This window comes from Coptis chinensis, chromosome 5, assembly GCF_015680905.1.
Source record: "Coptis chinensis isolate HL-2020 chromosome 5, ASM1568090v1, whole genome shotgun sequence".
NCBI classification, from domain to species: domain Eukaryota; kingdom Viridiplantae; phylum Streptophyta; class Magnoliopsida; order Ranunculales; family Ranunculaceae; genus Coptis; species Coptis chinensis.
The window spans coordinates 53,769,932-53,795,637 of record NC_141460.1 but is presented as its reverse complement, the minus strand read 5'-3'; the positions used below and the strand labels follow the sequence as shown (position 1 = coordinate 53,795,637).

At 37.1% G+C, this 25,706-nt stretch overlaps 2 protein-coding genes across 3 annotated transcripts in view; both read right to left on the bottom strand.

Moving 5' to 3' along the window:
• The window catches only part of LOC147497950 (ARM repeat superfamily protein), a 28,905-nt gene extending 10,746 nt beyond the window's left edge, over positions 1-18,159 (bottom strand). Inside the window, exons 1-14 of one of the 2 annotated variants that reach the window (XM_086560195.1) lie at positions 18,013-18,159; positions 17,858-17,930; positions 17,634-17,756; positions 17,375-17,544; positions 16,489-16,638; positions 14,322-14,468; positions 12,226-12,286; positions 11,068-11,390; positions 9,997-10,128; positions 4,837-4,944; positions 4,244-4,330; positions 4,000-4,128; positions 3,448-3,580; positions 3,239-3,364 (exon numbers count right to left, since the gene is read on the bottom strand). In XM_086560195.1, coding sequence (XP_086416321.1) covers positions 3,239-3,364; positions 3,448-3,580; positions 4,000-4,128; positions 4,244-4,330; positions 4,837-4,944; positions 9,997-10,128; positions 11,068-11,390; positions 12,226-12,286; positions 14,322-14,468; positions 16,489-16,638; positions 17,375-17,544; positions 17,634-17,756; positions 17,858-17,930; positions 18,013-18,084 — 1,834 coding nt within the window. In that variant the 5' untranslated portion in view covers positions 18,085-18,159. The remainder of the gene's footprint in view (positions 1-3,238; positions 3,365-3,447; positions 3,581-3,999; positions 4,129-4,243; positions 4,331-4,836; positions 4,945-9,996; positions 10,129-11,067; positions 11,391-12,225; positions 12,287-14,321; positions 14,469-16,488; positions 16,639-17,374; positions 17,545-17,633; positions 17,757-17,857; positions 17,931-18,012) is intronic. The other variant, XM_086560196.1, reaches the window with a different exon arrangement.
• A 6,575-nt stretch (positions 18,160-24,734) lies between these two features.
• LOC147497949 (uncharacterized) lies at positions 24,735-25,706 on the bottom strand. Its single transcript, XM_086563064.1, has one exon. It carries the CDS (start codon positions 25,704-25,706, stop codon positions 24,735-24,737), a length of 972 nt encoding a protein of 323 aa, XP_086419190.1.

Sequence of the window (25,706 nt, the reverse complement as noted above, 5' to 3'; positions counted from 1 at the left end):
TCCGAAAAGAGACAGTTGTACATCAACCTAACGAGTAGAAGGGGCCACTTTTATAGTTCCTCCTAGGGCCCCAAATTGTCTTGAGCCGGCCCTGATTACAAGATGACGAAAAAAAAAGATTCCCCGACCAACCCTCACGTATAGACAACCAAACTGCCCCACCTACACATTTGTTCTATTAAGTATAAATTTGGCAAACATGAATGTTGTTTCCTTCTCAATTGTGCAAGAATCTCTAGATTCCCAATTGCATACTTAGTTGCTTGATTTTGGGAGAAAGAAAAAAAATTAGAGATGGGATAATGGGAAAAGAAGAAAAAGATGAAAGTTCAAGATCTGTTTTTTGCTAAGTTACATTGACACGGACACGGCGAAATATCCAAAATTGAGGTATATCACATACAATGTGTCTGTGTCCGAAACAGACACGTATCCAACCCAGATTATTTTTTAAATATGGTGTCCATGTAACATAGGTTTTTTGGTATTGAGAAATTGAATATCTCGCACTATCTCATAATATCTTGTATATTTTGTGATTTCTCGCCATTTTTCGACGAGATGAACAGAAAACAATCCATTGTCAACTGTAATTCACACGTTTTTCATTTCGATAACCTAGAAAAACAAAATGTTTCGTGAGAATTTCTACTATGGTACCAGTATTACAACCTACGAAGGAAGCCAAACTATCCAGATTATCCTAGTACTCACCCCAAAGGTACTACTATTTGCCATGTTCATCTTAAAACCCAATACTGCCTTAAAGTAACAGAGGATGCACCTCAAACACCTCAACTGCTGTGAGTATGCCTAATAAAAACCATTGTATCATCCACGAGCTGAAGATGAGAGATAAAAAATCTGATCCTTACCCACTCTAAAACCTTCTAAAATCCCTAACCTGCACAAACATGAGGAAAATAAGCAGGGATAAAGGATCCATGTGCCTTATGTATCGAGAACTGTAAGTGCCTTCTAGCTTAGTTGGTAAAACCTTTGGGTGATGATACCAGAGGTCTGGGGTTCGAACCCCGCTACACACAATTAAGTTACTGATCTCTTTTAAAACAGGCTTGCCCACACATTTTTTGTAGGTGCCGACTAGCTAAGTCGGTAAAACCTTTGGGTGATGATACCAAAAGTCTGGGGATCGAACCCCGCCAGCATCAAAGAATTACTGATCTCATTTAAAATAGACTTGCCAAAAAAAAATAATAATAATAAAAAATAATAATATATATATATATATATATATATATATATATATATATATATATATATATATATATATATATATATCGAGAACTCTAAAAAAATCCTGTTGGTGAAGCATTGATGAATGGAAAAAGAGGCCGACAAGAAACATCATCTGATCCAACCTCTCCACTTAACCCCAAAACCCATACACATTATAACATAATCAGAAAAATCCCAATTCACATGATCATAAACTTTAGCAATATCAATTTTACATAAGTTGTTTTGTTTTTCTTGAAACTTCTATAATTTTTAGGCTACTTTGAACAAAGTAAGAAAATTCAATATTGGTCTTTACACACCACAATGTACAAAGTCTGGATCCTGACTATTGTCCTAACAAAAGTGTCTTTCCTGAAATGAGAGATTTTTTTTTTTTGCTCGGTAAAAGTTAAATTGTATTATATCAAAGGAAACGTAGGTCGAGATAACCTACACTTACAAAGGACATATAAAACAACCCAAAAGTAAACCAGCCACCCTACTCAAGATTCTATACATAATATCTTCCCATCTAGCTACAAATTGTTCAAAAACGAATGTTTCTTAGGTCCACAAAAATTTTACTTCAATAACAAAAGAGCCCTTTAATGTCTAGTACGACTTTTTGAATCACCATAGCTTTGCCCTAAAAAATACGTCTATTCTGTTCCAATTAAATACCCCACATAATTGCAAAAAGTAACATGTTCCATATTCTCTGCCCTCTAGATGAAAAGGGTCATGTGTACCACTGAGTAAGGAGATCCACCACCCGACTAGGACTGACCCAAACCATAGCAGACTCCCAATGAAAGCAAGACCAAACCCTCCAAGAAAAAGAACAATGCAAAAACACATGATTAACTGATTCCTCAACATCGAGCACAAGGGACAGAAATCTAGAGTTTGACCCCTAAAATTTTTATTCCAGAGATTATCAACAGTAAGAATACGCTCTAAAGTTCCAAACCAAACAAAGAAAGCAATGAGAGAAAAATGACTCCTCAACAAGCTCTGCCTTCCCAAAATCTCCAAAGGCACGCCTCATATTGAGAGTGTGCATATCATATTGAAAGTGCCCATATCCGGTAAGCCCAAGTTACACTTTTTTCTTCCTAATAAAGTAAAAATTCCAAAATAACCGGAAGGGAATCGCACTACTCACTGGTTGTATTCACCTGGCAGCTTATGGTAACACTACTAGCAAGTGAGTAGTATTCACCAAAAAAAAATGGTATATTTTCTTTTCCTTTTTCGTGTTTTTAACAATAAAATGGTATATCAACATAAGAGTACAACATAAGAAAAAGAGGTTTTTTTTTTTTTTTTTTGGCTCGGTAAGAAAAGGAGGTTATTACTGGGATCATATGGAACTAAGACCGGCCCACTCATTTTTGCCATCCCACCTGACGCAGTATTCTCTTTAAATTCACACAAACTTATGTCATCACAATAGACCTCACCTTAGAAAGAATAACAAGTACGAATAGACACTATTATGTCCAGGACAATGAGAAGTCCAAACTTAACAACCTGCACTAAATCTAATAAGAAAAATTCATGTAGACATCAGAACTTTGACAGACTGACTTAACAAAGCAACATGAAAAACCAAAGAGAAAATAAGAAAAATAAGGGAAAAGTAGGCTCCACTACAAGCACTTCAACGACAAAAACAAGGTTCTTATATGATTTTAATTTGTAAAGGAGTTTTTCTATTAATAAAATTGCTTCTTGAATATGGTACAGCTAGAAACATATGCATCTCTAGTAATATGTAGTCAAGTTCTCATTGGACATAATATAAGATACGTGAATACATCTCAAATTTAGAAAACCACAACATTTTCTCAAGGTAGCACATTAGATTTATTTTCTCAAATTACCACTTTAAATACCATTGAGTTTCATGCTTTCAAACGAGAGCTGGAATAAGTCAAAAGAGCCTACAAAGATTACATGGGAAAATAAAAAATAAAAGAGTTGGAGAACTCACACAGGCAAGAGTAAGTCAATGACTTGAGTAGCAGTGAGTCCCATCTGGAGAAGTAATACAAGGAACAAATGGCAAGGTCCTGACAATCTCTGGGGAGCATTATGAAAGGTCCATACTGTACACCTCCTGCAAAAGGATGGGAATGACAAAGAAAAAAGATAGGCATACAGCATAGTATTATATCTTGGAAATTAAAAGGCAGTTATTACCTTGATCATTACTGTCTTCTCGAAATGTACAGTAAAACTCTATTAATGGGTACTGCATGTTATCATACTCCTGGGCAAGGGAAGAACCAACTGGAGCATGTTGTCCCAAGCGAAGTAGAAGACGCAAAACAATCTGCTCAGAGTGCCATTCATTAAGTAAAACTTTGCGTCTAAATAACTTTTGTGATTGCGTAAGTAATTTGACTACTAATTTCTTTATATGACATGATGTTTATTAATTTCTTGATTTAACTTGTTTAGGGTTTTCCAAACACCTTTTCTATTTGTTTTCAAATGGAGGCTTACACCTAATATGCCTTTGAGGCTTGCCTTGAAGCTTAAAAGGCATTTTCAGACATTGCAGAAGAATATGCTAGTCAAAAACAGTCAGATTCGGAGTCAGAATGGATCCGCATTTATTTGCTAAGCTAGGCTTTAGTATGCCTACTAGCCGGCGGACTTTATCTCTTCACTATAGAAAAAATGATCTCGGGTTTCACAGAGCACCTAATTGGTGTTTCGAATATCAGACAATTGACGAAAAATGCATACCTTAGATGAAGAAGGATGTCTATCACCTAACTGGACGAGTAAAGTGGGAAGCTCTCGCATCCATGCAATCTGGAAGGACACTATCTCTGAATCACTTGCATCTATAAACTGCGTACCATACCTGTTTGACTTGAGAGAAAGGGGAGGGAGGGTTAAGACTTCAACTGAAGCAGTATGTGTATCAATAATCCCATTACAAAGAATTTTCAGGAGAAACCGAGAAAGTAGTGAAGCATGAGCTTACAGGAAGTACCATTTCTTCTATTGCACATAAAAATGCCAATTTTATGGAGGACTCTGGATTGCAACCTTTAAATGCCTCCGTAAATGCCTGCATTCAAAGTTGATGTTAACTCTTAACTTCTTCTCTCTTTTTAACAGTAAAAGATATCACAATGACATAAAAGAAGAATTACATCAATACGAAGATCAACAGCCAAGGCTGAAGATCGAGGATCACAGCCCAGTTAAACCCATCAAACCCCGCTCCCCCCCCCCAAAAAAAACACACACACACTTTGGGATGGCAAATGTTAAGTGGCCTAATAGATGGTTGGGAATCTTAGTCCATGGAGATGCTTGGTCACCCCATCTCTATAAGCCTATTGTACTATGCTTGTAATAATTACTCAAAACATTTACATACACAAATAATTTGCATAAGAACACTGGGCAGGAAACCAGACTAGGGCACTTTTTCTTATCAATTAGAAAAATAGCACCAACATGCACTTAAAGGAAGTAACAGTCTTGAACAGAAGCATGTCAAAGTCCACATCTACAACAAGCACAACCTTAACAGTCGAAAAAAAATTATTTGGAAGTGTAGAATCAAACCTGCAGAAGGCGATACTTCCAACTGCTCACATTTTGTGAGACAAGTTTCGTAATAAATGGAAGCAACGGGACTAAATGCTTTTCACGAACCGCTTTATTACTGCAAATCTGCAAAAGGTATTAAAATAGTGCAAACAATGAGCGTACAGTCATAACATGGTATTTCCCCGTTTTCAAATTTTATATATTTCAAATATGTGTATGTTTTTTCATATTAAGCAGTAAGCAGGCGATAAGGTTATGGTTCTTCCCAAAAACCTTTCATACTATTATGATACTAACAAAGACATCCGTCTCTCCTTCCTTGGGATTAAACAAAGCTTTACAAGTCATAGAGCTCTGATGCATTGCTCTCTTGGGAGTAAATCTCCTTCAAAGATTTTCATTTTGCTTTGCAGTACAAAGAAGCAGAACAGCAATTACAACCTCAAGACATTTCATAACCATAGAATTATCAGCCATCTAAAATTCCTAATATTTGCATTCATGCTAGTGGATAGTCAGTAAGAAACTTCAACTTCTTGGCATGAATAAAGAGTTAATTCGCGTAGCTTCAGGAAAGATAGTTCCCCAGGCTGGCTTTTTTAAGAGTTTTAAAGGGATCAGGCAGGGAGATCCGATTTCCCCTCTTCTTTTTATCTTGGTTGTGGAAGTCTTAGGTAGGATGATTTCTAGAGCAAATTCCTTGGGGGTTATTGATGGCTTTCGTGTTGGGCATGACAGGGTTCGCATCTCTCACCTCCAGTTTGTTGATGATACTTTAGTTTTCTTGGGACCTCAGGTGGATCATATTAGATGGTTGAGAGGCATCCTTTGTTGTTTTTGAGGCTGGGTCGGGGCTGCAGTGAACTTGTCTAAGAGTAAGATTTATGGTGTAGGCAATGTTTCTGGTCTTGGTGATTTAGCCACGGTCTTGGGATGTCAAGCTGATTCTTTCCCTTGTACGTACTTGGGGTTGCCTCTTGGAGCAAATTCACGGTCTAAATTCATTTGGGACCCGGTCATTGAAAGAGTTCAGAAGAAATTGGCAAGTTGGAAGTGTAGATATTTATCAAAAGGGGGGCAGTTAGTCCTCATTAAAAGCACCCTGGCTAGTCTCCCTGTCTATTTTATGTCTCTTTTCGTCATTCCCAAAAGTGTGGCGAATAAGATTGAAGGTATTATGAGGAACTTTCTTTGGGATGATTTGGACAAGCAACATCACTATCACTTGGTAAGGTGGGAGTTGTGTTGTTTGGCTAAGAAGAACGGGGGTTTAGGTCTTCGAGACATGAATAGTTTTAATCAAGCTTTGCTGGGAAAGTGGTTGTGGCGATTTGGAGAGGAACGTCAGAGCTTGTGGAGAAGAGTGATTGCGTCCCGCTTTGGGGAAACTCATTTCGGATGGGATGGTGGTTCTGTTCGTATCTCCTATGGTTGTGGGGTTTGGAGAGGAATCTTTAATGTTTTTCCTATATTTCTGAAAGGTGTCCGGTATAAGTTAGGACTTGGTGACAAGATTCTGTTTTGGGAAGATAGTTGGTTAGAGGGAGGTTCACTTGCTAACAGTTATCCCTTGTTGTTTGGTTTGTCTAGCTTCAAAGGTAAACCGGTTACAGAGTGCATGGTCAGAACTGAGGTTGGCATATCGTGGAATCTAGGTCTTCACAGAGCTCTGAATGACTGGGAGATCGATGCGTTAGCTTCCCTTATGGCTAGGCTTGATGCGCTACCTTCTGTGACGCAAAATTGTGATAAGAGAGTGTGGTACCCGAGCAAGAAAGGTACTTTCTCAGTGAAGTCTTTTTATTTCAGCATTCCTACTTGGTCAAATTCTCATAATCGTTGTGCTCCTATTCCCTCTTTTCCCAGTCTAGTCATATGGGGAGCTAAAGTCCCCACCAAGATTTCTTTCTTTGCTTGGACAGTCTCCTTAGAGCGTATTCTTACCATTGATAATCTTCGAAAGCGTAAAAAAATTATTGTTAACTATTGTCAATTGTGTAGGAAAGATGGTGAATCTGTGAATCTGTAAATCATGTTTTGTTGGGGTGTCCTTTTTCTTGGAACATTTGGTCTTCTTTCCATTTAGAGTCCTGTATTTATTGGGTGAGTCCTGGGCAAGTGGTGGATTTGTTGAAGGGTTGGGGTCATGGTCCTTTTACCTCATCAAGCAATCGTCTTTGGAGCTTATTACCATTTGCTATTCTGTGGGGTATTTGGATTGAGCGAAATCGTCGACACTTCAAGCGCGTTTCGCAAGATAAGCAGGAGATTATCATATCTATTAAGGCTCTATTATTTCAGTGGTCTAAGATTTTTAAAGAGTTTAAGAGTATCCCTTTTGAGTATTTTGTGGTGAGATGGGATAGACTTTTGTATTTAGAAGTAGAATAATTTGTAGTTCTCGGGTTGGCCTCCTGTGGCTATGTTTTTAGTTTTATGTTGTTTCTTTGTAATAGTAGGCTTTCTCGGCCTACTTTCTTTTCATATTGAATGAGATTTCATCTTTACCGAGCAAAAAAAAAAAAAAGATAGTGCTTATATTGGCAAGGTATAGTTGTATATATCCAAACAAGCAGAAACTAGGATGAGATATCCTACACACAAATGCTCAAAAGGTGTCTTGGGTGTCAATGTGCTCTTTCTACAAAAAAAGGGATTGGATGGCCAAAACAACTTTCTCCATATGCATTAATACGCCTTCAAAGTGTCTCTTATTCCTATTCAATCATATACCGCATATAACCACAAAAAGTAGGATGCTCCGAAGACAGTGTCCCTTCTGAGAATGGACTCTCAAGTTCCATGAGATTAATAACTTCATCACCAAACACAGACAACCCCAACAAACCCCAGACTCTAGAATAAAATGAGACAAAACCGGCCACAAAAAAGGACAACATAGAAGCATGCTCAGATCATCACTCAGGTACTACCATTCAAAGTACTTTAAAAAATCATCACTCACACAGTATGTGCTTCATTTGTTCTCATATGCTTCAGGTTTATTGTCACCATAACTAAAATTTGCCGAAAAATCATTAAATTGTTGAAAATCACTTGAAGTGATGTAGATTAGTGTGATAGTATCCAAAGGGAAGGGTTCTAGAACATCTATAACTAACACGTAAACAAACTTGTGATCGTTAGGGCATTTCTTTATTCTTTCGTTTGATTGTTAGGGCATTTCTAAGTTTTAGATTAGACTAACTTTTTGTGCATACGATCTCCTAACTATTTTAAACAATGTCACCGGAAATTAGAATATTCATAAATCTAACCTTGAATACAGTCCACATTTCTTAATTTCTTGACTACATTTGACGGCGGTAGAAGTTTCCGATTTGGATAATTTTTTGGAAAATGTTTAAAGTAGTTGGAAGATCCTATCTACAAATATTTAGCCTAATCTACAGGTTAGAAATGCCCTAACGATCATGAGTTTGTTTACATGTTTTAGTTACATGTCCCTAGAATGCTTCCCTTATCCAAAATCTAAGTAATGGTGACGCAGGAATTTGTCTCGGTGTCCACACAGATACTGAGGTGACTTTAGTTACCTTGCATTCGGAATGCTCTTACACAAAGTTTCCAACGCATTTCCCTATTTTCGCTCACCATATTTTCTCCCATTTTGTGCATTTGTTCCAATGTTTGACACATTCTTGAACAGAAGGTTTTCCATAATACATTATCTATGAAAATAATACCTTCTTTTTTTTGCTCGGTATAAAAATAATACCTTATTAGAAACAAACTACAGACTAGGTCAAAGCCATAGACACATACAACGAAAGCAAAACAAAAGAGCACAACAAGAAAACTTTTTCAGGGATCACTCTCTCTTTTCTGATAGGTAAAAAGTAATATAGTGATACAACCAAAAAGTATTACACACCATTAAGTCATTAGCAAGAGACTGAATCTTTCAGAGATTCCCCCCTTTTAAGAGAATGGAATTTAGACGTAAATCAAACTTTGATATTTATTACCTTTTCCCTATCAGAGTTTGTACGAGTGCAGAAAGGCATCAGAACAAACAAACAGAAACAGCCTAGATTGTATTTGACCGGCCACTGCCCAGGAATTATTTTTGTTTAGATCGATAAATGACATTGAATTCATATAATTAATAGACTTATTGAATTACATCAACACCCATAAACTAGGCGAAGCTAAATTTCCAGGACCAAGAAACCCACCCTACCCTGCCTAATATATCCCCTAGTACAGAAAGCTAAACACAAGCACCATCTGATAAATAAAAGCAGAAAAGGCAAAAACGAACCAAACGCAACAGCCCAAAAGTGGCACCATGCCCAGATCATTCGATCTGCCACCCATCCAAATAAAACCCCTTCTCACACCATCTATGTCTCCTGTACTTGTTGTGGGATTTCATCAATCATCATCTGGCCCACCCACCTCTTCTCCAGAATACTCAAAGTCATCAAAGCCAGCTTTCATGCCTTCTTCGTTTTCATAGTCTGTACAACACCTTACTCCCCCCCACCCCCACACACACACCCTTTCATACTCCTCCCTTTCTTCTCTATCATCCACCAACCACCAAATACAATATTTTGCCTTTGCTACTGTTTACAGTAAACCAATGCTTCCCGAAATTTAATAGCCTCATTTCCTCATCCAAACCTAGCTTGTTTCACCTTCATTAACGAATCCTCCCTATTGATGGCTACCTCTCGTCCTAGGATTGTTCCACTTACAATTCCAAGACCAGCCCCTACCCCCTCATACCCACTAATCTCCCCCTCCCCTCCCCCCCCCCCCACAAAAAAAAGAAAAAAAAAACCAAATAACTTCCTGGACATGTTTTTTAACCTCCTCTCCTTAGCAGCATGCTTAAATATCCCACAATGCATAACACAACTTTCTAAACACGTAAGACTTTACAGAATACAACAACTACTCTACATAGGTCAGAGTTGATTTAAGTTAAGAACAGAAGTTAGAGAGTAGTCATGAAGTAAGAAGTGGCAGGGTCATGATGACCTACAAGGCTAGAACCATAATCTTAAAAAATAGTAATTCGATAAAGAAATTAAAATAACAACCTTCAACAACCAAATACATATAGTCCTGGAAATAGAGTACTGGAATTCTTAAAAACTCATCAGGGATAGTACTTGAGCTCTTAAAATAAAGATACAAGCATACCTTACCAGAGAACGCATTTTCTACAAAGTCTAGGATCTTTTCCATCAAAATTGAAGAAGTGTCAATCCATTCATTAAGGTGCAGGAAGATTTCAGCAATTGCGACATTCAATATGTAGTATCTCTCATCATTCTGGCATGAGAAAAATAATAAAGCTAAATAGAGCAACATCTACACCAGTAAGTGGAGCTAATACAGTGTGTGGACATTCAATATGTAGTATCTCTCATCATTCTGCCATGAGAAAAATAATAAAGCTAAATAAAGCAACATCTACACCAGTAAGTGGAGCTAATACAGTGTGTGGACTACTGTGCATCAGGGGGGAAAAAAACTATATAGCTTATACAGCATATTTTTCCCAAACGAGAAGTGCACATGTTGCATGAAAAGAAAGATTTCACTAATCGCAATATTGTAGACAGTTTATTCTTCATTATTCTACCATGAAGAAAATCCTAGATCACATTATGCACCAACCCTACTTCAATAAGCATATCACTGACTATGGAAATTAACATTAAAAAGGAATAACAGCTTGAGATCCCATCTCATCTAGGTTGAAGTCTCCTACCATATCCTACATGTGCCAGATGATCCGTCTGTTTAAATTATAGTCCATGTTTTTGTTAACAACATGATCTGTAAAGCAATAATAAGAAACCATAACTTCCTAAAAACCTGCTCAATCTTCAATTTCCCAAAATGACTTGGAATGAAGCGAATCAACAATTTAGTCTTTAAAATTCCAAAATGCGGTAAATGTCCCTCACAATTAAACATTCTACATGAATCAGGTTTCTCGGGAACTATCAGTGTTATCATATACTTCTTATCTGGACATGGGGCAGTAGAGAGGAAACACAATCAGACAAACTTATCACTAAAAACAAACATAGATACATTCTAAATGAGTAATTTCTGTCCACTTAGAGTATAAAATTTCAGCTCAAGCATACATCGGGAATCAACTATTCAGTAATAGCTTGGCACAGTTCAGAATGGTAAGATGGCATGCAGAAGCAAAGCATGAAGATGGATGTGGATACAGTGGCGTGCGAAAAGATCTACCTTTTCTGTAGGGTGATGATTTGGGATTAGGGGAAACACTTTCAACAACTTCTTAAATAGTACAGGTAAAGTCGCTCCCCATACAGTCACATCATATCCGCCGTATGTACAAGATACTGAAACTTCAAAATCTGTTTGCAGCATACTGGTCCCATAGATGAAATACTTGAGTGCAAGATCTATGCTCTGAAGGACACATAACATACACTCAAATGACTGTGAATCAACTACTGGCATCACCAGAACAGATGGAGTGAGTTCTTGGAAGTAGTTGACTAAAATAGGCATCAGGCCTTCCATTCTAATAACAACAGATGAGATGTCTGCACAAAGAAACAATGGACTCAATAAAACATAATTTCATCAATATCTCAACCTGAAATTAATATGTAGAAAGGCAAAATTATCACAAGCTAATGATGTTGTCCCATATTCTAGCTAAATTATTCCACCTCTCCCCCCAGACCAATAAAACGCTAAGTTTTTTTCAAAACCATATACTAAAAGAGTATGGTAGAGATACTGTAAAGACGTTTTGCATTATCATATTGCTTGAGTAAAGACATGGTTCAAAAGTTGACTGTAACCAAGGTTAGGAAGTTAAGAGCCTGAAACGAGTGGCAGAACTAAGAAGACCAAAATCGCAGGAAAGAAATAAAGTCAATGGAGACAATCAAGAGCACCTTCAAGGAGCATACAATTGAAGGCAATTAAAAGGCAAATAATAAAAAATATAATAAAATAATAAAAAATGAGGTATTTTAAAGCGGGACTTTGGAGGGAATGAATCTAAATAATACTGTACAGACAGTAGTATTCTTACACCCTAGATTTGAAAAACACTTCTGATGAAGATGGCACAAAATAACAAATAAAACATGTTTTACATAATCGTGACACGTGGATACTGGGACAACCCAAAATCGAAAAAATTAAGGAACAAGGACTTAAATTTGACTAGATTCCATTATTTGCTTGCCCTCGCCTACTACGGGAAACAATCATACATAATAACCTACAGACAAGGGTGCATAACTAATTTTAGTTACCAGTGTGCTCTTAAGGATCCTCAATTTTAAATTCATTCATTTGTTCCTTTTTGTATCTGTGCTCTGACAAAGGAAGAAACAGGGTAATGCAAAATTATCTTGGTTTTACCAGCATAATCTTGAGGGACTTCAGGTTCAAAAGCATGCAGGGTGCCTTGTGCATCTGTATTCTGATAAAGGAAAATAAACAGTATTAACAACTAAATAAGTAAATAACCATATAACATATTGACATGTAAGAAAGCTGTCCAAGGTAAAAAGTGTTCTCGACATTTTCTTTAAAAGCAGCTTTTAATATCATTTGATATGCAAAATGAATTCTATGTCATATTAATTAGGCTGAACAGTAACATGGTACTTTAGTGTATACATAGTCATGCATATTGTGTGTTAAAACCGACTATCTAATTGATGAACTGCGGTAACTTGGATAAACCTGACTTGAACTGGATGTGGATCTGATCCTAAACAAGTTCTACATGGGATTGAATGGGAGTGTTAATGGTATCCGAATAACCGGAGGTGAATCAAGAAAGAGCAATATACTCTGTTGCATGGGTATGCCCTAATTTCCTCTGTATCGCGTACCCGTGTCCTGCTGACACTGGTACGGACACGGACACGGACACCTGGACACAAGCAAAACAGACCCTAATTCTCAGATCTCGCCGTGTCCAAATCGTCGTACCCGTGTCCAAACCAGACACTCCGTCCCGTACCCATGCAACACAGGCAATATAATACCACTGTATTTTCTTTAGTGATAATTTGTTTTCACAAGTTAATAGGAACTCTAAAATTATAAAAAGTATAATTTTGAAATTAAAGCAATGTTTACAACCATAAGGAGTGGCAATTTTGAAAGAAAGGGTTGCGATCCTTCTTTAATAATATCTCATCCTTCAAACTTTGCATTTATTAATAATGAAAAGATTAAAAGAACACATACAAATAAACAAATACACAATACACCAAGGATGAAGGATGAGATATCCTACAAATACAAGAAACAAAAAGGAAAACAGAAAAACAGAAGGGATATCTCTGTAGGGGTGTATTGCCTCCAGATCCTACAATAACCGACACAAATAAGAAAATCTAAAAAAAAAAAGAAAAACAACGAAAGGTCATCGGTAAAACACCTCCCAAGTCCCAATCAGAACAGAAACCCCAATCAGAACATGAATGATTTCCTACACACAAAAAGCTCAAACAGAATCTCTTAAAGGCCTTTTTTGAAGATACCTCCTCCAAACCCCAACTCCTTCAGTGTCTTTTTTCTCTCCAGCCACAGTCCCCACAAAATGGCAAAAGGTACCATACTTAAGATTCTTCTCCCCTTCCGTGAGGGAACTTTTAAAATTCCAAGAGGCTAGAAGCATCTTCACTGAACCTGGACACACCCGCTGAGGTGCATTATAATGATTGCATTTTAATCGCGAGACTCGATAATCAGTCCATGAAGTGCCAACAATCTAAAATCACATACACGCATATACTTATGTGTTCAAGCCATTACATATGCAGAACGGCAAGTACAAAAGTAGCTTGAGAGGTATTTTTAAGCAAAGGAATGAAAACATGAATAATCACATCTTCTCCATGAATTACCTTCTTCTAAATGAGTACACAGTATAATGAATTCAAAATCCTCAAAAACAGGGGCATTCTCCCCCAGAGGCCACAGGATCTGGAACATGGTACCTTTTGAAATATTGTGGGCTATCTGGATGGAAATTAACAGACATCATTTTGAGGACACAGCTATGGAGATCCAGAAGGTCATGCTAGCCATAAAGAGGTTTCTTTATTTTTGGAGTGTAGTATTTGTGGACTTGAGAAACATTACTATTGAGTACTTTGTAGCAAGATGGGAGACTATTATGTATAAAGTCAGTTGATTGGTGTATATGGGGCATGTTGTTTAGTCTTGTCGCTATCCATGTAGTTGATTATTTAATATAGTATATAGCTTTACTGATCAAAAATAAAACAGAAGAAAACCTTGAAAACAGAAGAACAAACTCCATGTTTCCATTTAAAACACAAAGCAACCAATTTCATCTCCTAAGCATCTTTTAAAAACAAAAACAAAATCATAGAAGGGAATTGCATATAAAACATGTCAAAAACAGGTTGTAGATGGTAAAAATGCCAACATAAAGTTTGATAAGGATAACCATATAAGAAAGTTGAATAAAGTACTTTCTCCAACGATCGGTTAGATTTTCCCATGGTAGATGGAAAAAGAGACAAGCACCGGACCAACCCAAGAAGAGCATTCTTCAGTTTGCTTTTGTCTTCAGATGTGAATCGGTTCTTTTTCAGAAGATCCTCATAATTCTGGAGAACCTGTCAAATGCATGCACGACCCATAAATAATTAATTAAATTAATGACAAGATAAACTTCATGAGTAACCCTATGCAGAACCTCATACTGAGAGAACCTACTAGTAATTATGAAAATAACACGAATAAAATGTTCATCCATGACAGACTGAAAACAGTGCAAGGGTAGTCAATTAACCACCCTCTGTTTTTTAAACATAACTGCCCACACCCATGGTGTTCTAAAGTTCAACTACTTTTGACAATGCTGACCTTAGATCCCATCAGCTTTAAACGTCATTCAAGGGGAAGTATGTTAATCGGCTATCAAATTTCTAGTAGTTTCGTTATTTGAGCCACTTTTGGGTTTAATACATCTAAATGGCTAGAAAATAAAATAGCCTAGAGTTGTTTATCTTTAAAGAGAAAATTACTTCACAAGTACAAGAGAATTACAAAACAAATGGCTGAAACCATCAATTTCAGTTCCACTAACATCAAGTCAAATTTTACCCAAAACAAAAACAATCTATTTCATTCTGGCATTTCGTACAATGTAATTTATGATTGCCAAAATGGTATCAGATGGTATCACTCGCTTATAATGTGCCTATCAAACTTACTTCGTTAAAAAGCCTTGCTAGATTTTTTTCTTTTCTTTTTTCTAATTAAAAACTGGATATTTCTACTTTATCTGTATGATAAATTAGGTTCGCTTTGGATGGAAAATGTGTGAAGTTAAAGAATGGTGGAGATCATCTCCAACTCCACGTTAGCGATCGGTATTGGGTTAACATGGAATGGCATGGTATGTAAATAACTAGCAACTGAAAGTGCATAGTCAGAAGATACAAAATACTAAATTCAAAATTTGAAGAGGTGCACAGTTGGCGTAAGAGAGGATCTTTGGTACTTAAAGTATGAAATTAATACTGCTTTTAACTTGGAAGGCTCTCAACTAAACCATTCAATCCCGCTTATGAACACCAAATTCCAAAAAGAACAATATACTTAACATAACCGATGCTTCGCCGCTTCGCAGGCAGGCGAGCCGCGAGCCAAAGGAATCACCATTGTGGGCACATTGAGGGGTGTCAAAGGCACTTAAGTGTGACGACTGATGAGTGATTGCAGCCAAGACAGGGGCACTCAGCGATACCTAAGGCACCTTGCGTAGGATAGCCACAGGTCACTGCTACCGTTATGTAAAATAACATTGTTTACTTATTTAATAAAAATCTGGTCTATTTTGAAAGTAAAACTAGAAGCATGGAGCGTAGTGCAAGCACAGTACTTACAGTAGTCTACTTAATGTTTGGGTGGCAACAAGTAACAAGTTGCTACCCTTGCTTGCCCAAGGAAGAAAAAATGAGACATTGAGCACCCATACGTCTGATACAGATCCAAAACTAGTATGATTTTTAATACATTTATATTTTGAATTTTCCAAGACCCCTTAGCAAGGGAGTTCACTTTTATACGTTATTCAGCAAGCAGAATTATGAACTTTTTGTGATTATTAGTCATTTAAATTTACAAACTAAATGACGTAGACACAAATACGAGTGTCAGTTTCCTGGTGACACAGCATCTTGAAAGCACTTAGAGCTGTGTAATCACTGTGTTCAGACTAATAGAACACGACAAAGGAACCAGCGTACAGCAGATGTAAGCCTCACCCAACAGGAACAATCAAGTTAAACACAGATGGAGCTAAGGGACTTTACAGGATTGGTTATAGAGATATCGCCAGAGACCATGAAGGACTACTGGGGGATCTAATATCAAGAACTTGGCAATTGAGGTGACTTTAAAGCTGTCTCTGAACCAGAAGTTTCAGAATGTACTTGGGTCATCTGATTACCTTCATGCAAATCAGATTCTCTGAAGAAAGAGAGAATCCCAGGGTACAGTTGCAACACTATTGCAGTAATTAGTGATACAATTACACGTAAAAGAAATCATCGTTGTCATCAACATCAGTACTATTTTTTTATTTTTATAGTTGTTGTCCAACTAATCCTAATATTAAGAACAGCATACCTTTTCTGCATACAATAGAAATGAAGATGGGTAGTGTTGAACAACGAGCTCAAAAAACTTGAATGCCACCATCCGGATGTCAAATGCCAAGTGTGTCATTGCATTGAATATATAGGCCATTATCAAGGAAATGATAGGCCCTGGGGTTTCCTGGAGGAAGATAAAAAAAACTGTAAACAAGTAGAGTGATAAATAATCAGTAGCATATACAGAACATATTTCTCCTACTTTCAAAGAAATAATAAAGTGAAATTCCGTTGATAACAAAGAATAGTGCACAGCAACAGCGAGGGTGAATATGCATCTGTATTCTGTAGAGGATGTTAGGCACCCCTTATTGACTCATCATTGGCCCTCACGTCTCTTCCTACCTTAGCAGGCACAAATGAGAGCGATACAAATCCAGATACCGACATGAGTCAATTGAATCACAGTTCAACTCCATCCAAATACAAATATCTAGGAATGTCTAAAAGGTATACAATGTGTTAAGAACTCGACCTATTACTTCCTTGATAGTGGTTAAAAAGCGTGCTCGGTATGATGTACCTAGAGGTACACATTTTGATAGACTTCCATACTGGAGCCTTGTATATTATCTATATAATTGTGCCATTTTACGGAATTGCACTCCCTTTTATTTTCTGCTGAGTAAGATGGTATTCAAATACTGTACAGTACAGAAACTATAATCACCTTCATTGACCTATAACATGACAAAACTGGGCAAAACTTACGGTCAAAAGATGTATACAGACAAAATGAGAGACCAACCAACTTGATAACAGTAGTAAAACATATTCCAAGGGAAAATAAAAGTAGGAGTATTCACGATTATGGTATTTCTACTGAATATGATTAAAAGAGTCAAAGACAAGTTAATTACATCTTTATACGCTGGAAAGATAGTTGATTTCAGAAGTTGATATAGTGTCTCACGGACAACTCTATCTTCATCACTGATCCGTTCACGCAACTTCTCTATTATTGCAAGCTTATGCAACTTTAACTCCTCCGGAAATTTAGATGCCAAATCTTTAATACCAATCAACGCGTCTTTTTTTCCAACGAAACAAACAACATTACATTAGTATATATTTCAAAAGGGTACCAAAAAAAAACGTTAAAAACAAGCTTATAAATACCTCGGCGAACTTTGGCATTGTGATGAGATGTTTGTTGAAGTAACTCTTTTAAAGTTAAACCCTTTTTACTCACAGCTAAACCTTCTCTTTCTGATGCCATACTTTGTTCCGGAAGTATAATAGCTAAATATTTAACATAACCATACACAAAGTGTAAATATTTGGACAAATAAACAACATGAGCATTGCTTAAATATGAATTAAAATGGTAAAAATAAAATTACCCTTTGATTTAATTTCAGTATTGGTTGCATTCTTGGGTGGTGGAAGTTTTCTACCAAGCTTTCTCTTATATTTCTGCAAAGTAATAATGTATAAAAATGTAGACTTTATTGTAACTGAAAGAGAAGAGTGTTGTTTGTGCTGTGGTTATACTTACTTTGAAGTCGACACCACCACCACCACCTTTTTTCTTCTGAGATTTTTTTGAAGTTGCCTTTGGACGAACCATTGTTGTGTTGCGGAGAAAAATGAGAGTGCGTCTGAAAATAAAGAAAAATATATCAAGTTTTTTCAGTGCTGTCTTTTTACTTTTTGGGCCTACTTTGGGCCCAATGGGCTGGGCTAACCCAATGGGTTTGCGGATTTGGTAGCTGGCCTTGCAATTTAAACTACCTCCAGGATCGCATTAGCATCGATGTTGTCAACCCTTTCTTTTTTTTTTTTTTTTTTTTTTTTTTTTTTTTTTTTCCTACAAAACGCAGAGGGTGGAGAAGAAAGAGAGAGAGAGTTGGGTATAAGGACAACAACAACGAAGTGGTTTTTTTGTTCCATTTTGGAAAGTCAAACCAAGAGTTCGCTGCCGGGCTCACGGATTATAGAATTGAAGAGATACACTGAAAGTATGAGCAACATTTTGATAGAGTTATAAGCCCATTTAGCTAGATCACGAGCCTCACCATTAAAACATCTTCGGAACCATCTGAAACATGAAAAATTAAATTTACTAATAGTTCTGATAATTGCTTTAGTAATGCTTTGTAAATACCAAGCAATATTGGACTCATGGGAGCTCAAATTGTTTACCCTCAAAAAGAAATTTTCTTCTCCTAAGTGTTTTGCCAACTACACTGCTACCTCGGCTACAAAAAGTTCACTATCCTCTACTGACTTTGTTGTGAATCTCCTCACTACAACAGCAAGAAAAACTCATTTTTCATTCCAAGCCATAACAGCAGCTTCTGATAGAGATCTCTTATTAAAAGCAATATCAAACCTAACATTTACATAATCAGGCATGTGAGCGAGGTTACTTCTATGATGATGCAAAGTAGATATATTATTATTATTACTAGTTGATGTAGAAGTATGTGTGTTATGGTTAGTGTTTATATTATTTAGTGTGGTGTTAGAGTTAATAAAAAAAAAATAGGGTTTAGATTCTCCCTGTCAAAAGCTTTGAGTCTTCTTTCATATTGAATCCTTGTTGCTATTAGTACATACCCCTTGTCAGCTACTCATTTGTCAAACTTCTCCAAATTCCTATTATCCCGTATAGTTTGTAGTAGGGTGCATGCATACAAACCCAAATTTGTTATGTCATGGACCTTGTTTTCACACCATTCCATGATCTCATCCACCCATTTTCTAATGGCACATCTTCTATTGATCTCTGTTCTTAAACCCAGTGGTGATGCAAACCATAAAGTTTTTGCCCACTCACATTCAAAAAAGATGTGTTCCCCTAATCGTTTCCTTATTCCTAAAGCAAAAGCCACGCATAGTATCATTGCTCCTAATCCTCTTTTGTATCATTTCTCCAGTTGACAGTATGTCCATGTATAATTCCCACATAAAAACTTGTTCCCTAACTACCACCCTAGCTCTTCAAACTTTTTGTATAGTTTTTGTTTGAAAAGTAGAGTCACAGCCCTCTCCAATCCTTTGCTTTGAGCATATGAAAAGCATATTTGACAAATAATTTTTCTTTAGTAGCATGCCACCAGGTTAACTCATTCTCCACTCCATCTTGTGGTTTGATGTGTGTTCCCTTGATAAGCCCTACTACTATATAGGGTCGAAAACTTCATTAATAAGCTAATCATTCCATGTTAAACCTTCCTGATTCATGAGATTTTTCACTTTCCAGTATTTTCTGGATCCCTATTGGTGGGTGCAAATCTTTTATCAGTATAAGCCAAAAATCATTAAAAACAGAGGTATGAGCACCATCCCCAATGGTCCATACCCTTTATGCACCATATCAAAACTTTTATTGGCCCCTCTCCAAAAATATAAGAGGCATTAGATGGTAACTTCTATTTTGTCCCCGTACCCGTTTTTTTCATAAGCAACATGAAAAGTTTTTAACCATATGGAATTCTTACCCTTTAAAGCTCTCCAGCTCTATTTGGCTAATAAATCTTTGTTCTTATTAGAAAATTTCATGAAACCTAGCCATTGATAAACGTAAAAACAATACTATATTCTCTAACTTATTCTTACGTTATCAATTATTTATTTCCTACTCTCACATATATATTAATACAATATATAGAGTGCGGAATCGTTCTACTCTTAATTCTCTAGACTTAAACGAATTCAACTAATCAAACACAATAAAACAATGGTGAGAGCAATATTTATGGATGTGAATTTATACTAAGAAACTAAATATATGAATTTAACTTATACTAGTTTAATTAAAGTAATTAAATATGACTTGAATAAAATATGGAGAAGAATAGAAAAAGATTGAAATCCACTTTAATTAATACTTAACATGCTAGCATAGAGTTGTTGCAAAACCCTAATCTTTACGTTTAAACACAAGGTTCAAACATAAAGGTTAGGTCTTTAATGGTCCCTAATCAATTATGGTATCTCTAGTTATAACTAATTAGCATAAGAGAAAGTTTGTTTTCTATTCTCATGGCAAAACTCACTATTCCCTAGTTTAGATTAAACTCTTTTTATTACTAAGTCAAGAAAACCTAAACTTGAAGTTCTAACCAATAATTCTATACTAACAAATCAAGTCCTCATCAAAGCTTCAATCAATCCCCTCTAATGGAGGTTTAACTTTGATTCATGGGACTATCATGAATAAAGGAACTAAAAGAATACATAATAGAAAGAGAATCAATTGAATTGAATAATAATAACTTGAAGGTATTTTAATAGAGGTTTTATGGAGGCTATAATTATAAACCCTAATTACTTAAACTATACTAAACTAAAAAAAGGGAAGCTAGGAGTGGAGAGCCCTAAATTATTTTAACTAATGGGAGAGAGAGATAATAGAGTTTTACCTTAATCCTTTTTATATATGAGAGAGTTAGGTTTATAATTTCGTACATGGGTTTTGGAGTTGTGTTTTAGGCCACTAAATCAAGCCTAAAACCTAATTACTTAAGTCTAAAAAGGGTATCTCTATTGGAATTTACTGTAACACCTATTTTGTCCACTTTTACTACTTTGATTGGGTTGAGGCTTGGACCATAAGAAATCTATTTCCGAGCTATTCGGTTTGACATATAATAGGCCCAATTCAGAGGTCTGAGTCCAAAGATACGGCCTATTGAAGTTCTATTAACTTTTATATTCTTTTTCTGCCTGTGTTTTTTTTTTTTTTTTTTTTTTTTTTTTTTTTTTAAGTGGAAATTTTATTGATAAAGATAACGAGTTTTATAAATAATTAGGACAAACGTGCAACAAGCTGCGCAGCAAGTCCTTTCTGAATGACAAATCTTATTCTCCTAAATACAAACTCGTTGGAACCAGCTGTCATTACGTTGCAGTCCATAACTTTCTGCAATCTCTTAAGGAGCTCAATAGACTGTTGGGCCAAGAAACCAAAAGTGTCAAAACTTAAAGGAATGAAACAATGCTGGTTAGCTCTACAAGCCTCCTCGTGTTTCTCAATTTTCCCTGCCGCTGCCCCCAACCTATATTGATCAAACTCTTTGATACAACTTGCCAATAGCATCTTCCTCCACTATTACATTAAGCTCATACGTAAGTGGAGGCACACTAACAAAAGTAACTTCTTGAATTATAATTCTATCCCGAGTAGTACTAGACTTAGCCAACAAATCTGCCGCTCTATTCTTTTCCCTATACACGTGGGACACACTAGCCGAACCAAATTGGTTCATGAGCCTCCAGATGGCTTCCATCAGATCGTCGGCGATTACCAAGGACTTACCTCAATGCGTTGATCACTTGGACTGCTCTTAGAGAATCAGATTCAACCAAAATCATATTACAGTTCACACTTAGAGCTACCAGAAAACCCGCCTCTATACCTTTTAACTCTTGGATAATCACCGATCGTAAGTTAACATTACCCCTGTATAAGAGTATAGGAGACCCCTCATGGTTCCTCAATATACCGCCATATCCTGCACAATCTTCAGTCACTAATCCATCAACATTAATTTTGACGAACCCAAATGGTGGTTTGGTCCACTTAACTAGCTCATACGCTCGCTGCTTTATGCTAATATCAATTCCAAGTCTCGCAATCAAATTCCTTGTCGCTGAAAAGGAGTCCTCAGTGGTCTTGATAACTCGCTGCAAGTACGTTTTCATCTTTTCAATGATGTACCTGCTAATCGAACCAGCAGTGTGAGCTTTGTTCTTGAACCTCCTGCTATTCCTCTCGTTCCAAATCCCATACACAGTAGCACAAATCATTACTTTGATTATCTCACTCGAGATCAAGTTCGATCTAGTTATGCGCAATAGAAACTGCCACTCAACAGAGGATTCGCGAACCACTCCCAGCCCCAATTTGTCTTTTACCACTGCCCAAATCGTTTTTGTGAAAGCACAATTGAAGAAAAGACGATTCGAATTTTCTGGAAGTTGCTCATTACACAAACAACACTCTGAATAAGAGAGAATCTTCCTATGAATCAGCCAATCTTGGGTTGCCAGGCATCCCGCAAACAGTTGCCAGGTAATGAAAGAATGTTTCAAAACATTGTATTTGCCCCACACCAATTTATACCACCCAACCTTTTCTCTCATCTTCTTGATAGACATATATGCTGACTTTGTGGAGAACCTACCTGAGCTTGTAGCAGTCCACACTACCAAGTCCTGAGCCATATTGACGTTGATGGAAGTCTGCAAGATTTCTGATTTTAACTCACCATCTGGCAAGTTGAGAACCTTATCGTTCCATGTACCGTTCATGATCAGTTCACTCACTTTAGCATCATCTGGTTCATGAATGAAATTTCTATCTTGTGCATTGTGAATAAGCATCATAGAGGATATCCAAGGATTGTGCCATAAACTTGTACCTTCCCCGTTAGCAATTAAGCATCTAATATACTTCCGAGCAATCTTCCTATGTTTCAGGATACTCCTCCAAACCCACGAACAATCCAAAGGAATCTTCATAGTCCAGAAATGTTTCTGTCGAATGTGGTACTCCCAAGTCCACTTCGTCCACAGAGTTTCATCCTTAGCTGCAACCTTGAACACCAACCCACAGTATGCTGCTTTGTTCCAAACCCTAGGGTCAATAATACTCAGTCCACCTTCCTCTTTATGCAACCTCAAAGTTGCATGACTAGCTTTATGCATCTTCACTTGCACAAAATCACCAGACCACATAAATCTGTTACAGAATTTAGCAACTTTGTCCAAAACACCTACTGGAAGGATAAAAGTCTTTGCGCAATATATATGAAAAGATGATAGGATAGACTGTATGAGCTGTAATCTGCCCGCATAAGATAAGGATTTGTTCTTCCAGTTGGACATTCTCATAGTGATTTTTTCAATCAGTGGCAAGCAGTCCTTGGTACTGATTCTAGCTGTAGTGAGTGGCAACCCCAGATATTTGATGGGAAGGGTGACTAGTTGAACCCCCAATAAGCCTACAAGAGCAAGCCCATCACCATTAGTCATACTGCCAGTGAGTACAGACGTCTTCAGAGTATTTATCTTCAGCTCCGTGAGAGAAAAGAAATAATCAATGACCTACTTAACAGCCAAAATAGAGCCAACCTCCCATTTACAGAAAAGTAGCACATCATCAGCGAAACTCAAGTGAGTTATTTCAAGTCTTTTACATTTGGAATAAGGCTGGATGCTTTTCATTAAGAGACCTTGCTTCAGCAGACCACCTAACAGTTCCATAACCAGCACGAACAGATACGAAGACAAAGGGTCACCTTGCCTTAACCCTCGTTTCTCTTCAAAAAAGCCATACAGACTACCATTGACAAGGACTGAATAACAAGGAGATGAGAAACACATAGCTAGCCAACCAGTAAACTTGTCGGGGAACTTGAATCTCTTGAGTACCGACAGTAGAGAGTCCCAGCTGACAGTGTCATAAGCTTTTTGGATATCAACTTTGATAGTACATCTCTGTGGCCCATGCTTTCTGTTATATCCTCTGAGCCATTCATGAGCCAGTAGAAGATTGTCCTGTATACATCTTCTAGGAATGAATGCTGATTGGTTAAGAGCGATCAACTGGTCCATGTAAGGATTCATCCTGTTACTTAGAATCTTGGATATACATTTGTAACTAATATTACACCAGGCAATCGGACGAAATTCATCAACCTGGGGCACAACAGGTTTTTTAGGAACTAGGCATAGAAATGTTGCATTAGTACCTTTATGAATTTTGTTTTGACAGAAAACTCCCTTAACAGCTCTTAGGAAATTTTTACCGACAATATCCCATGAATTTTTGAAGAAGAACGCTATATAGCCATCAGGCCCTGGGGATTTAAAATCATCCATAGCAAACAATGCTTGTGTAATTTCCCCATTTGTAACCTCTTCTGCCAGTTTTACTGCTAGTTCAGAATCCACAACACCCCTAACTGATATCTCCTCTAACAACAACCCAATGCTCATCGTCTGAGACTCAACTCCCAGAAGCTCCTGAAAGAAACTGATGAAAGCGTTAGACACTTCTGTGACACCTTCATGTTTTACCCCATACATATCTGAGACAAACCACACAAAGTTACGGTTCCTCCTTTCTTTTATTGCTTGATGAAAGAATGCATTTCCTTTGTCGCCATAGTCAAGCCAATCATTTTTTGCTTTGGCCTTTAGTTCCATATACTCCATCTCGATCAGTTTACACAGGAGAGTTCTTGCTTCTCTTTCCTTTTCGCATAACTAGACATCAGTAGGGGAACTTTGTAGCTCATTCTGTAATCTGTGAAGATCCTCCCTAGCTGCTTCAGTTTTTATATGGATATCAGACATATGCACCCTTGCCCAACCTCTCAGTTTAGTCTTAAGAAACTTCAATTTTTGGACCAGAATATATAGACAACTGCTCGTCACTTCTGTAGCCCACACTTGCTGAACCACCTCTTTGAAACTGTTGTGAAGGGCCCATGAATTACAAAACCGGAATGGAACTCTCCCTTTCTCAGCATCGACCAAGCAAACTATCATGGGAGAATGGTCCGAAATTCCTTGCAGAAGGAAATCAGCAGTAGCCTGAACAAACAAAGACGCCCAGAGGATATTGATAAGAACCCTATCAATCTTTGACCATTTCCTATTAGCTCCTACTCCGTAATTTGTCCACGTAAAATAACACCCTGAAGCTTTCAAATCAAACAACCCTATATCGACTAGGCAATCACTAAAAGGAACTGTTTCTCTAGGATGGACCAACTCCCCTATCCTCTTATGAGAATAAAGGACATTATTGAAGTCTCCATGCACACACCATGGTCCTGTAAAACTACTGTGAAGTTGCCGCAAATCCTGCCACAGCCCTAATCTCTCCTGGCTATTATTACTTGCATAGATAAGCGTTGATAGAAAACTAGCTGAGTTAAGAAGAATAGTCACCCTGTAGTGTACAAACTGAGCTGTTTCTTGAATCTTACTCACATCCACAAAATTTGGGTTCCAAAGGATCCATATTCTAGCCTCAGGATTACTACTATAATTACTCTCAAAATTCCAATTCGGAGCACATATATCACTAATGCTTTTCCTCTTATCCTCCTTAACTTTCATTTCCAGAAGACTCAGCAAGCAAAGATTATTCTTCAAAATGAATTTATTAACTTCCTTCACTTTTTTTATTTCATTTAGCCCCCTGATGTTCCATGTACCAATCTTAATCAT